General features: G+C 37.2%; 1 protein-coding gene across 1 annotated transcript in view; it reads left to right on the forward strand.

The window, feature by feature from the left end:
- The window catches only part of TACR3 (tachykinin receptor 3), an 82,725-nt gene extending 71,934 nt beyond the window's left edge, over window positions 1-10,791 (forward strand). The window contains exons 8-9 of the mRNA XM_020284483.2: window positions 4,841-5,037; window positions 6,450-10,791. Coding sequence (XP_020140072.2) covers window positions 4,841-5,037; window positions 6,450-6,762 — 510 coding nt within the window. The 3' untranslated portion in view covers window positions 6,763-10,791. The remainder of the gene's footprint in view (window positions 1-4,840; window positions 5,038-6,449) is intronic.
- The last annotated feature ends 3,196 nt before the right edge of the window (window positions 10,792-13,987 follow it).

The raw sequence follows: 13,987 nt of genomic DNA on the forward strand, positions 1-13,987 counted from the left end.
TCAAGTTTCCAATAAAAAAGTAAAATTACATTAAAACAAAATGGGCCCAGTGAAATGTAAAGAAGTAGAGTACAAACACAACACAACACACGCAAAAAATATTTTTCATATTTGCCTGCATATGCATATATTTTCATTGGTTAGAGCTTGACATAATTTCTTACAGGCATTTCTCTAGGCTAATGATAAGGGAATGTATATGTTAATTGGATTTGGCGACAGCGTCCAATTTCATGGGTGACACTAACATAATATGCCTATATTCCCACCCAATCCTGAAGTTACTGGTACAATTCAATCTGTCTTCTGAGCCATCCTGTCCTGTTTTCACAGGTCATACTAAGTTCTTATTTTCTCACTTGTGACTGAAACTCTGAATCATATTCTTTCAAAGTGAACCACCAAAAGGCAAACCTCAATAGCCCATGAAGTAGTACTTTAAATGTTAATGCTTTTCATTGAAATTTTTACATCTCACTCTTGAGAATATTATATTAGTCTGCTCATCTGTGCTTAAAATAATTCTTGCTTAAAAAAATGTAATGATTCATTTGAGAATATTCATACAAAGGAAAAATATAGACAAGTGTTAGGGTTTGGTCCATGGAATGGTTCTTTAAAACATATGCTCTGAGAAGATTCTAACCAAAACAAGAAGATGTCTGTCACACAGAACTGATCATTTCTATTTCAGACATGTAGAAAGAATAAATCTTTTACTTAAAAATATGACTCCTAGATTTTTTAAAATTCTTTTATGGCGTAAACCTCAGAGTTATCCATCCTGCACTAATTTAGGGTAATGAATAAGAACAGCTATCGGCATTTCAGTATCATCTGTACAGGATACAAAAATGAAAGATTTTTCCCCCTTTGACACATGAAGAAAAAGTGCCCCAGGCTTATTCTCACTAACATATGACATGCATTTCCTTCCTGCCTGCGTAAAGTGGGTCTTCACTACTAAAAGCAGGCACTGTAACTTCGTAAGAGCAGCATCACCTGCCCCCACCTCCTTTTCTCCTCCTGCTTGTAAGTTCCTGTACCAAGGACAGCAGGCAGACACAACCAGACACGTTGCCATGGAAATGACTCCATTGCCTCAGAAGCAGGATACATCTTTCAGCTATATGAAATACCCAACATCAACCAACCGGTACCTCAAGTGACAATAAAATTTGTTAAGATATGATGAAAGATTTGAATCTTCTCCATCCCAGACTCTCATCTTGCCTAAAAATCTCAGGAGTTTCTTATGTTCTGCCGACTGAATTCCTGTCCCGTTTAGCATGCACAGCCTGCCTGCGCTAGCGCCGCTGTCCAGCCATGCTGCACAGTGAACGCTGCCCATGACATTTGCCCGTCTCTCACTGCTCAAGCTTTGTGTTTCGAAGAGCTCTTTTCCATCGCATTTTATGAGGAAGATGATTACAATTTTGTGATTTCAGTATTTTGCAAAGCAAAATGATTTCTCCCATCCAAGAGCCTACATTTGCATTTACATCACAACTAGGGTCCTGAGATTTCAACATCTGAAGTAACTCTACAATATTTTGTGAGCAGAGAGTCAAGGTAACAGTATTTTATGGAAATAAATAAACAAATTATATTGTACAGTTCTTTCTTTAAATAACTTTTTCAAGAGTCATTCAAGCCTTTTCTAAAGAATCTTCAAATATGTTTCTAAATCTTTTGCAACAAGGTCCTAAAGGCCCTGTATACGTGAGTTAGAGGTTATCTGAAATCTGTTTCATTCTCCACATGCATTTTAATATTTTGTCTGTTTACCTGGACTTTTCCATGTTGACAGGTGAAAGTCACTTAAAAAGACTCTGATAGCTTCAGTAGGTTTTCAGTTATACTGTTGGAAAACAAGTTTATGCACAGGGAGTTTGTGATTCATCTATATAAAGGGATTCAGATAAACTCTATGTTCACATTCTCATAGAGATTTTTCTTGCTCTTCACATTTATTCAGAATGAAATTTAAAGCTTACATGTACCCATAACAAAAATGGTTATATTGTTTTTGCACTCATTCTCTTTATGTGGATTTGTTTCTCTTGAAAGGGGAAATGTCAGTAAATGGCATGCTTATTTTATATATACATGTCCATTTTAAACTTGGAGAACAAACAATCCCAATAGTTAATGACTGAGTAAAATCCTGGACATCACGTAGTCATGTATGGGTCTTTCAATTTCTGTTGTTTGGTATTCACTTTCATTTATTTATTTAAGAAGTTTCTGAGTACCCTTTACCTGTGAAGTCCAGTCTAGGTGCTGGGGGATGCATAAGTGAACAAAACAAGCAGAAAATTCTTGCTCTTTTATGTTCCAGCATGAGAAGACATGAAATAAAGAATAAACATAACAAACTTAGAGTAAAGAGCAAGCTAAGGTTCTGGGAGTGCTGGAAGTGCAGACTGCAATTTTAAATAAGTTGGTCAGTGTTGGATTCACAGAAAAAATGAGAATTGTACCACGGCTTCAAGGAGATGAGGGAGTTAGCCAGTGGAAATCATTGTCAGAGGAATACTTAAGGCAGAGGGAGAAGTCAGCAAGAATAATCTAGTGTCATCCTCATGAACAGTGAGATGTTCACATATTTAAGTGGCGAAACATCAGTAGAACCCATTTCATTCACTCTAATTCTCCCCTGAGCCCACAATTAGCAGACATGCATTGAGTCATTCTTTATTACAATAAATTCATACATTCTCCTAAATGTTATTTTTAATTTTATTTGCATGTGTTCATACTCACCACATTTTGATACAAGTATTTTTACAAAATTTCACATTTCCTTTTTTTTCATTATATTTTTAGCTTTGGGTAAGGAATTGGTTCTTTATCATTATTTTTCCCAATATTATCTTCTTAATGTGCTAGGTAGTCAATAAAAGTTTTTTAACTGCATTGAGGAAATAAAAAGACTTAAAAGGCGGGTATATACATACATAATGAGTGAGATGTGCACCATCTGGGGGATGGTCATGATGGAGACTCAGACTTGTGGGGGGAGGGGGAGAAATGGGCATTTATTGAAACCTTAAAATCTGTACCCCCATAACATGCCGAAAAAAAAAAAAAAAAAAAAAGACTTAAAAGTCTGAGGTTTAAAGACCTTCCTTAGTTCTAAATGAATCACAGTGGTCAAATCTTTTGGTCTTTGCCTCAGTTAGAAAATAACAAAAAGTGGTTTAAATATATCAAATACATATAAATATAAATTAAAAAGGGCTTTTAGTTATATTTCACAAATATATGAGCAAGACATCAGAATCAAAATGCACAAATATGAATGCAGTTCTTCAGAAGAAAACAATGCAACTTGAAAAACACTGAGAAAATCAAAATACTTTCCATAGTGTAGCCAGTGATGACATTCTGTGAGCTATTGACCTGGATTTTCAACTCTGATGGCCAATTTTCTATCGGCTCAATGCTGGTCACCTGGATGGGACAGTGATTAGGCCCTTGGGGGAGCTTTGCCTTCCACATCGATCCATTTCATGCTTTGTCTGTTTCTAGTATCATGACTCTTAACCTTGTCAACTTTCATCTGAATCCCAGACCTGCAGTCAAATGATAAGTCCATTTCATAAATATTGTATTTTCCTAATTCTAGGGTTCCTCATAGGCCATTTATATCAGGACTTTCTCTGATTTGTGTTAATTAATCTGGCTGCAGGTAAGCCTCAAAATTATTTTATTTAATATATCTTATTCTAAGCAATTTTTACTGTTTCCAAATTCCCAAAAGAAGTGTAAACAAATTTAGCAGACAGAATAATGAGATATATTAAATGAGGCATCAGAGAATATTACATTAATTTCCTTTTATACACAAAACCAAGCTGCTCAGTGTTTATTTCCTTTGATTTTACCTTTCTTATAGACATAGACAATGGTAGATTTTATTTTATTCTGAGACATAAAAAACATCCCCCATTCTATCATTCATTTATTCTATATTTCTTTATCTCCAGCTATATACCAGGGACTGTGCTAGATCCTAGGAATATTAAGATAATTAAGACATTCTTTCTGTTTTTCAGGAATTTAAGGCCCGGTGGAGGAGAAACAGAAGTTGACATTCTACTTTGGCTAGGTTATTATGGTTCCAAAGTAGAATAAAAGGAAATGACCTATGCTTGCCAAACTCATAAGATCTGATACATAAAACAGTTGCATAAGCCAGTTGCCTATTTACAAATTTAAACTTAGTAATTTTTCTGAGATTAATGTGAATATTTATAATCACTCTTTGGGAAAACCTTCCCTGATATCAGGTTACAAGGAAGACCAAATTAATACCCATAAGGCTGCCTAGTGAGCATGCCACTAAAAAGTCTGAACAGTCTTCAGCTTTAGTTAGGCTATAACAAACGCTGAGGAGGCAGCCCAGCCCTTGAGCCCAGTGCATGCCCAGAGTGGCTGAGCAGTCACTCTCCCGAGGCATAATGTCTCCACTGCTGCACAGTGCAGGCTAGCATGGCCACATCCTAGCTCCTGCTCTTTCTCCCGCAGGCTTTCTGAGTCTTTGTAAGCATATTCTTCAGTACAATTAAAATATATTTGTCTATGTCTGTGTTGGCGCTACCCATTCACTCAGGTAGGGAGAGACAAACGGTGACACAAACTTTCTTGAGACCTACCTTAAGCAACTGTACCTATATACCGCTTCACCATTATTTAATATGTTGACTATTTCTTAGGCATACTGTGTGTTTAACTGTATTGGCAGAAAAGTATGATTTGCAATAAGCTATTGGAACTATTATATTTAACGACTTGTATATATTTGACAAAAATGTCTTCTTTTTTTTCTTTCTAGGTTGTAAAAATGATGATTATTGTTGTGATGACATTTGCCATCTGCTGGCTGCCCTATCACATTTACTTTATTCTCACCGCGATCTATCAACAGCTAAACAGGTGGAAATACATCCAGCAGGTCTACCTGGCCAGCTTTTGGCTGGCCATGAGCTCAACCATGTACAACCCCATCATCTACTGCTGTCTGAATAAGAGGTAAAAACAAAACCACAAATGCAAATCTCTTGTCATTCCTGCCTTATCTGGAAACATACAATGTTGTCCCAGCTTCATAATACAAATTTAAAATATAGAAGGATGGGAAAATATAAAAATTCACTGAAAGGAACATAAAGCTTGATATTTTTAATACTCCCCTACTTTCTAAAATGTCTCATCTTAACAATTACATGCCCCAAACAGTGTTTTTAGAGGTTCTAACTGGGCAGTTTTAATATGTGCCAGCTTCTTCCTCCAAATCCTTTAGAGTTTTGCTTAACAAAGAAAAAAAAATGCCCTAATGGTTGAAGGAGGTGAGCTGAACACGCGCTCAAGTCCTCAAAGTAATGAAGGCACTTCCTAGAAATTCACAGATAATTTCTATAGGATGGAAAATATGAGTGGACTCTATTAAAACAGATATAAATAGACTTCAAAGTAGAAGATTTTATAAAGATAAATTAGGACAAGGAGAATTCCGATCTTTAGTGCGTTATGAGGTAGGGTAAGAGAGAGGGCAGCCTCTGTGAGGATGGCTTGTGAAGAAAGTGGAATCATCAAGGGAAAGATGTTTATAAAGTTAAAAAAATTGAAAGTAGTAGTATTTACAGTCTAATTGAAAACTAGAAAAAAGGTAAAATGTGGCTTCCAGTTAAAAGCACTTTGGTTGTTTGGTCACATGGAGGGGAACAGTTATATTTCATAGGGTTGATAACTTCCATAATAAGCCAACATATTTTATGCATGAGTAGAAACAGGACTCGTAAGTAACCACAGGAGCCAAATACTAAGCTCTCTTCCCACTTTATCACACTGAGCCTTAAGTTTGTTAAATACTTAATTAACTGTTACTTTTTTCACTAATTGCGTAAGCTGTATTTCAATTCAAGACGCCCAGAAAACAGTACACCTGCTGTTAATCAACTCCATTAGATGGTTTACAAAAATAAGATTTTGCACTTTTATATAGATTACATAAAAACAATCAAGATTGGCAATTAATTCTAACATTAAATGAGACAAATTTATAGATGTGTGATTGTTTCTGAAAGAAGCTATTTTGAAGTGTCATTGTTAACTGCCTTAACAGGCCGCCCTAATTCAGCCAGACTTATGTAACTGTATGAAAGTATTGCAGAAAATACACTGTTTCTTTGGCATATCGATTACCTGGTGTTTTGCTATTTGATGACTTGCTTCTCATTTATGGGAAATTAAGATTCAATTAAAACAAGAAGAATTTAAAAGACCAGTACCAATACTGTGGCACAAATTCTAAGAATTTGACAAGAAAATCAAATTCAAAAGCTGAGTCAGCATAGCTGCCCAAAGCAGGGCTTTCTGTGCAGCTGGAGGAAACGTCTGCTTGAAAACATGACAGCTTCTTTCTGCGGCCTTCTTCTCCTCAGATTTCGAGCCGGCTTCAAGAGTGCATTTCGCTGGTGTCCTTTCATCAAAGTCTCTAGCTATGATGAACTGGAGCTCAAAACCACCCGATTCCACCCAGCTCGGCAGAGCAGCCTGTACACAGTGACCAGGATGGAGTCCGTGACCGTAGTGCTCGACCCTAGCGAGGCCGACGATGCCAAGGCCAGTCGGAAGAAAAGAGCAAAGCCAGCAGAGCCAGGCATCAGTGGCTGCTCCCGCAGGAATTCCAAATCTGCCTCCACCACTTCAAGTTTCATAAGCTCGCCCTATGCCTCTGTGGATGAATATTCTTAAGTCCATTTCCTGAGGTGAAAATTAGTGTGAGGCCATCATGACGCCAGCTAGGGCCTGTTCCCAGACTGTCAGTCTGTCCTGCACGCTCTCTGGAAACAAGGCAATTTTTAGGCAGCTATGCTTAAATTGAGAAAGGTAGCATATAAATGTGATGAAGAACCAATGGCTATAAACACCCCTCAAATAAAATGGGCTTTAAATTTAGTCTTTGAAAACTCTAAATTGTTATATGCAACAAACAAAGATATATCCAAAAAATACTTATAAAGTGTCCAGCTTATTTCATTTAAAATTGTTATATATAATTGTGACATTAAAATGTCATATAATTTTTCCAAAAGATTGAAAAGCTTTGAAATCTAATATTATAAGTGAAGAGAAATAAAGTGTACATGAAATGGACTTTTTAATCTATAACTATAAAACAGAAAAAAGTTAAAAGACCCATTTTCCTACCATAGTGATGAATATTAACCCCAAAAGACAGGAATTAATAAAATCTTTTCTCAAGAAAACTCATTTTGTAAAATGAAAACATTTTAAGATTTAAAGATTTCTTCCAAGGCAAAATTTAACTGAAAAGGAAATCTAGGTAAATCCTTATGCAGATGTACATGTCACTCTCTTGATGACTTTTTCTGAGAAAGTGATTTCTAAGGAAAAAAATTCATATACTTTTTGACCATTACGTATTTTTAAATGCCAAGCTAAGAAATAGTCAAAGTCAGAACCTTAAAAAGACAAAGAAAATTCCTATGATCCTCTTTATTTTATTTATCACAGATTTTTAAAAAATAGGTAGACTATAAAACACTGAAGATGTATTCCAATAAAGAAGGGAAGAATCCCATTTGTCTCTGAAGCTGGCTACAGTCATCAGGCAAGTACAGATAGTAACTGATAATTTTGAGGCAGACAGGGGAAGCTCCCAGCTCCAAAGGAAGATTTTTTTTTTCTAGTAACCCAAGCAAAAAGTTTAAGGTAGATATCCACCTTATCAGCTATCCAGTGTCCTCCTCCTCTCCTCGTATTGAAAAAGAAATAAGCACTAAGAGAAAGTATCAGAAAATATATTCAAATGCAAATCCACGGAGACAAAAGTTGTAAATGTGACCAAAAAAATGTGGTTGAAAAATATGGTACATGTATACTGTATATTTACATACAGTATTTACACATATACCATATATGTGCATGTGGCAAATCAGGCAAGGTATAGAAATGGATGTCAACTGTTAGAAAAGAAATGTGCACAGTAGTTTGGATACATGTGAACTAGAGGGTGAGTCTAACACACAGCCTTATCCAGAGAGACATTTTCTTTTGTCTGTTTAGATAATATAGAAGTCTTACCAAAAAGAAATATAGTAATAGTCACAAAAAGCACTCATTTTACTAGAAGAAAATATGTACTGGCACATTTCTGAGATCCATAACAGAACAAGGAACACTTTAAGTGTTCCTTGAATTAGAAAGCAGAAACCTTCTGAGAATGTTGATGTGTGCTACAAACTTCTTTAAACTATTCAGTTGGTAGCAATACACCTTCAGTCCCAAAAAAAAAAAGAAAAAAAAAAAAGAAATAAACTATTCAGTTGGATTTTTAAAGCCATCTGTCTAAAATGATTTCCTCTAACACTTTACTTGATTGTTATGCCTCCATCAATATTAGAACCAAATATTTTTTTGAAGAGCAGTCTAAAAGCAATTATTTAATGGTAAATTATGATCTATTACTACATTAATTTCCTAATCCACCTCCTTTTGTGGAGCCAAAACCATAACTACACAGTTGTTACAAAGTGGTAAAAATCTAAACAACCTAACCAGATATGTTTGAGCTGAATTTCTTCTGATGACACCAATAAACAGCCCCAAACACATATAAGAGTGAAGATACTCATAATAATTTAATGAATGTAACAACTTCAAAGAACTGAATTCAAAATTAAATACTGAAATAGTAAGTGATTGTTACAAGGTTGCCATAGTTGAATGCAGTTATGAAGCCTGTGTGCATGTTTCAGATGAGCAAATTCATTGTTATTTAATATCGTTGTTTGAATATAATGTTTTTGAATGTTCATTCTTAAAAATGAAATGTTTATCATATAATGTAAAAGTATCAAGAAAAATCCTAATCTGTAAAAACAGGTATTATTTTCTTCTTAAATTTATGAATGGTATGATACTAGCATTAATTAATGTCCTGGACATATGGGACCATATTTAGCCGTAGAATAGGAGTGTGAAGTTGGGCCCTCAAAGTTAATGTAGTCAGCCACCACCCAAAGTCCATTTGGAAAACACAGCTCCTGGCCTTCATACATGTTATGGAAATTCCACAGAGTTTGCTAATTTGCATATTGCACATTTATAAGGAAAAATATCACCTTAATCAGTTGTTTTGTTTGTATAGTTTGAAGGTTTTTTTTAAGTAGATTTAGTGTTGATTTGCTTACTGAACATCATCCCTTCTAGTATGAAAGAAACATCTGAGATCCAGATAGTATATTTTTAATGCTGCTTAAGAAAAACTGACATCTTGGTTCCAAGAACAGAAACAGGAAAAGAAAAAAACAAAAAGAAAAACTGACATAATTGAGTGAATACTCAATAATCATAGCTTTTACACTGAGACTTATAGGTAGATTTTTTAAGTCTGAAAATTTAATAATAAGAGTAAAATATGAAAGAGGAAAGGTTTTAGCCCTTTTGTCTGCATGTTCACAGTGAGAATTATAGAATACTGCGTATGGAAATCAGCTTCAATGGGACTCATTGTAAATAAACTTATGCCAGTGTTTTCATATTTGCTACAGTTTGGAAGAATTTGCCTTCAAAATTCACTCTACCCTCTGGTGTTAAAGTTCAATGTGGATCCTTTTCATGGTAAGCAAACACTGATGCAGAATACTAGATAGATGGTTACAGCATCCTAATTTTTGTGAATTTAGATTAGGACCAGAAAAATCCAAAATATTTTGAGAAAAATCTGAAAGAATCAAAAAGTCTTGCATCTTTTTAAGCATTCTCTTTTTGAAAAGAAAAATGTAAATAAAAAATAAACATTGTATTTACATTATTTTGCATCTGGGCAAAGTGCAAGATATTGAAATTATCTATGTGGGAAAAAATAAAAGCAAACGTGATTCTTACAGAATCCAATCTAATGTATTTTATTTTTTGGCAAGTTCAGTACACTGCTGTGTTATGTCATCTTCCACCTTCATGAGGGTTGACATTTCTGACACAGCAGCTGAATTCATATCTTTGCCAATCTCTTAGAAACAAAGATCCAACCAAACTTCAAAGTGACCTCCGCGGTTACAAAGCACTGGGAAGCTTACTATAAACCCATGAAACATAAAATAAATGTAAGAAAGAATGTTGGTCAGATCAAAATTTTAATTTGATTTTTGTTAATGTAAAATTTCCTCTGAAAATTTTTGGTTAGCATCTGGTAAATTATTCCATCAAATACAAAGTCAGGAGAATTACAATCCTTACACTTCTAACAGTGATGATTTGAGTTCCCACTTGTCATCGATGATGTGCCAAAAGTTAAGAAAAGCAAGCATGACATTGACCATGTAGAAAGATAAGGTTTAAATACTTTCCCTTACGCCCAGGCAGGAACAGAGAATAAAATCCAGCAGCGCCATAAAAGGTCATTAATTGTATGGTGTAATATATATTTGTGGAAAATTGGTATATATAAGAAATAAGTGTGTATACATAAAGTTTGTAGCTAGTGAATAAAACATTTTCAAGTTGTGGTAGTTATACTGAATATGTTTAATATACTTACACCCTTTGTATATGTGGTAACGGGACAGATTTAATTTCTATTTTTTTCTTGAAAAATAGTATTAAAAATAAAAGAAGTCGTAGCATTTTCCTATTGGCTATCTTTTCTAAACACACTCACCCAACCATTCCTCAAAAACTATGTTGTGGGCTGGGCGCAGTGGCTCACGCCTGTAATCCTAGCACTCTGGGAGGCCGAGGCAGGCAGATTGTTCGAGGTCCGGAGTTCGAAACCAGCCTGAGCAAGAGCGAGACGCCATCTCTACTATAAATAAAAAGAAATTAATTAGCCAACTAATATATATAGGAAAAATTAGCCGGGCATGGTGGTGCATGCCTGTAGTCCCAGCTACTCGTAGGCTGAGGCAGAAGGATCGCTTGAGCCCAGGAGTTTGAGGTTGCTGTGAGCTAGGCTGACGCCACAGCACTTACTCTAGCCCGGGCAACACAGTGAGACTGTCTCAAAAAACAACAACAACAACAACAGAAAACAACTATGTTGTGCTTCCTTTCTCATTTTTCCTCATAAAAATGTCTAGTTTACCTAAGTTATGTTGATTCAGAAAAAGCATGTCTGGGAGCAAAGTTATCAAATGACTGTAGAAAACTGTTCTGTGTGGAGAGCACGTGCCTTGGAGCATAGGGCAGCAAGTGCGTGGAGCTGAGCAGAGCACAGCACCAAAGAGCTGTGGTGTCTGGAATGTTCCCACTGACGAACTTGAGTTTAAATGCGAGCTCCACCAACAGCTTGTTGGGAACTTCAGGCAAGTGTTTCTTGCTCTGAGCTTCACTTAACTCATCAGTAAAAAAGGGAAAGTAATAACTTTTTCAGAGTGCTAATGTGAGGATGAAATGAGATGATGCATAAGAAGGGAAGAGCCAAACAAAGAATACATGTTCAAAACCCTCGTTATTAATATTATTGTGTGCAAAAGGAAGAATATTAGAGAGACTCTTTCTTGCCTGTCAGTCTGCCCCATCCAAAGCCCTTTGTGGGGGCATAAGTTGCCTTGTGGCTTAGCCCTGGGTTGTGTCCGGAGCTCCCACGAAATATGTATTGTGTGTGAGTGTTCCGGGATTGGTTGTCTGTCTCCGAGCCCTGTGTGGGGGAGAAACAGTACAAATGAGGGTTAGAAATGGTCAATCAACAGAAGGAGTGGCTTTGGTCATGTGAAACTAAACTCACTTCTTGGGAAAGATGCAGTTACATGCAATCGTTTTTAGGTTGAGAAATAAGAATGTCAAATTTCAGAGGATACCGTGTTTCCCTGAAAATAATACAAGAGTCTTATATTTATTTTTCCTCAAGAAGACACCCTAGGGCTTATTTTCAGGGGGTGTGTTATTTTCCCCTCAAAGGCTCAGCTTGCAGCATGCACAGGATGGCCGGGACCTGACAGGGGGAGCTGGCCTTGTTGGTGGGGCTGCCCGCACCTTTCCAGTCACCTCTGAGACAGTAGCTGTCACGATGGGGCAGATGAGAAGAGCTGCTTGTCTTCTTTACCGCTCCGTGACCAAATGCATGCGTTGTGCAGATACACTGTGTAGCCACGCTCATCAGTAGGTCTTATTTTCGGGGTAGGGCTTATATTGCACAAATGCTTAGAAACCCTGCTAGGGCTTATTTTATGGGTAGGTCTTATTTTCAAGGAAACACAGTAATAGATGAGGTAAGGAAAGCAAGAAATTTTTTGAGATTTCCTTGGCAGTTCCACCAACTACTATTCTGGTACCTCCTCCCTAGTGCCCTAAGGATGGGTCACCAGGGGCATTTCAATGTCAACTGGGAGCAACGACCCACACTGCCCATACACTTCATTTTTATTTTTGAGACAGAGTCTCACTCTGTCACTTGGGCTAGAGTGCCATGGCATCAGCCTAGCTCACAGCAACCTCAAACTCCTGGGCTCAAGCAATCCTCTTGCCTCCGCCTCCCAACTAGCTGGGACTACAGGTATGCACCACCATGACCAGCTAATTTTTTCTATATATTTTTAGCTGTCCAGCTAATTTCTTTCTATGTTTAGTAGAGACGGGGTCTCACTCTTGCTCAGACTGGTCTTGAACTCTTTACCTCAAGCAATCCTCTCACCTCGGCCTCCCAGAGTGCTAGGATTAGAGGCGTGAGCCACCACACCTGGCCACTGCCCATACACTTCTACAGTTGCAAGGACATGTCCCTGATCCAGTGTCTCAACTCTACTCAGATACAAGCCAAACATCCCCTACCAACTCACCATAAAAGGAAAAAGAAAGAAGGAAGGAAGGAAGGAGGGACGGAGAAAAGAAAAAAAAGAAAGAAAGAGAACTAGCCCACCACATATCCAAGCATCATGCAGTCCTCCAAGTTCTTAAAGTAGACCCAATGTTCTACTGCTTCACACTTTATCAATTACTACAAACCTGGTCCAAGTTACAGTCATCTGCTGCCTGGATTATCACAATGGCCTCCACTGCATGCCCTCTCTAGAGTAGATTCTCAATAAAGTAACCAGAGCGGGGCACTAAAGGGAAATCAAAATGAAGGAGAGAAGCCCTGGTCAGTAACATTACAGCAGCATCAAACATTGACACCTACCACTATCCTCTGTTTACACCCCAAGCATTAGCTTTCCATGTACCCTCCCAGGTAACAGTACCAACTATGCTGTTCCCTTTGGCAATAAAACTACCAACCACACCACATATCCTCACTGGAAGGCCTATGGTGCCTTCTCAGATGCCCAAACACCAGTCCACTGGGACCTTCCTTTCAGTTCTCAGAGTCTAGCAATATCTCCTTTTCTTTTTCATTATCTCAGAACTATATAATGTTGCTGCTTCCTGTAGGTATGAACCTCTGGGTTATCTAAATACCATTCTTTTTCTTTCAGGCTTCTAACATCTGCTGACCTAAAATGGTATAAAATATATTGCAAAATGGAACAAGTAAACTCTTTCTTACTTATTTACATTTAAAGTAATTGCCTTAAATGTAAATAGATTAAACTCTCCAACCAAAACACAGAGACTGGGCCGGGTGCGGTGGCTCACACCTAGAATCCTAGCACTCTGGGAGGCCGAGGCAGGCAGATTGCTCAAGGTCAGGAGTTCAAAACCAGCCTGAGCAAGAGTGAGACCCAATCTCTACTAAGAGAGAAAGAAATTAATAGAAATTAAATAGAAAGAAATTAATTGGCCAACTAAAAATATATAGAAAAAATTAGCTGGGCATGGTGGTGCGTGCTTGTAGTCTCAGCTACTTGGGAGGCTGAGACAGAAGGATCACTTGAGCCCAGGAGTTTGAGGTTGCTGTGAGCTAGGCTGATGCCACAGAAGTCTAGCCCAGGCAACACAGTGAGACTCTGTCTCAAAAAAAACATAACCACAGAGACTCGCATAATGAATAGGAAAAACAGTGATCCAATTATATGCT

This window comes from Microcebus murinus, chromosome 27 (genome assembly GCF_040939455.1).
Source record: "Microcebus murinus isolate Inina chromosome 27, M.murinus_Inina_mat1.0, whole genome shotgun sequence".
Taxonomy (NCBI): domain Eukaryota; kingdom Metazoa; phylum Chordata; class Mammalia; order Primates; family Cheirogaleidae; genus Microcebus; species Microcebus murinus.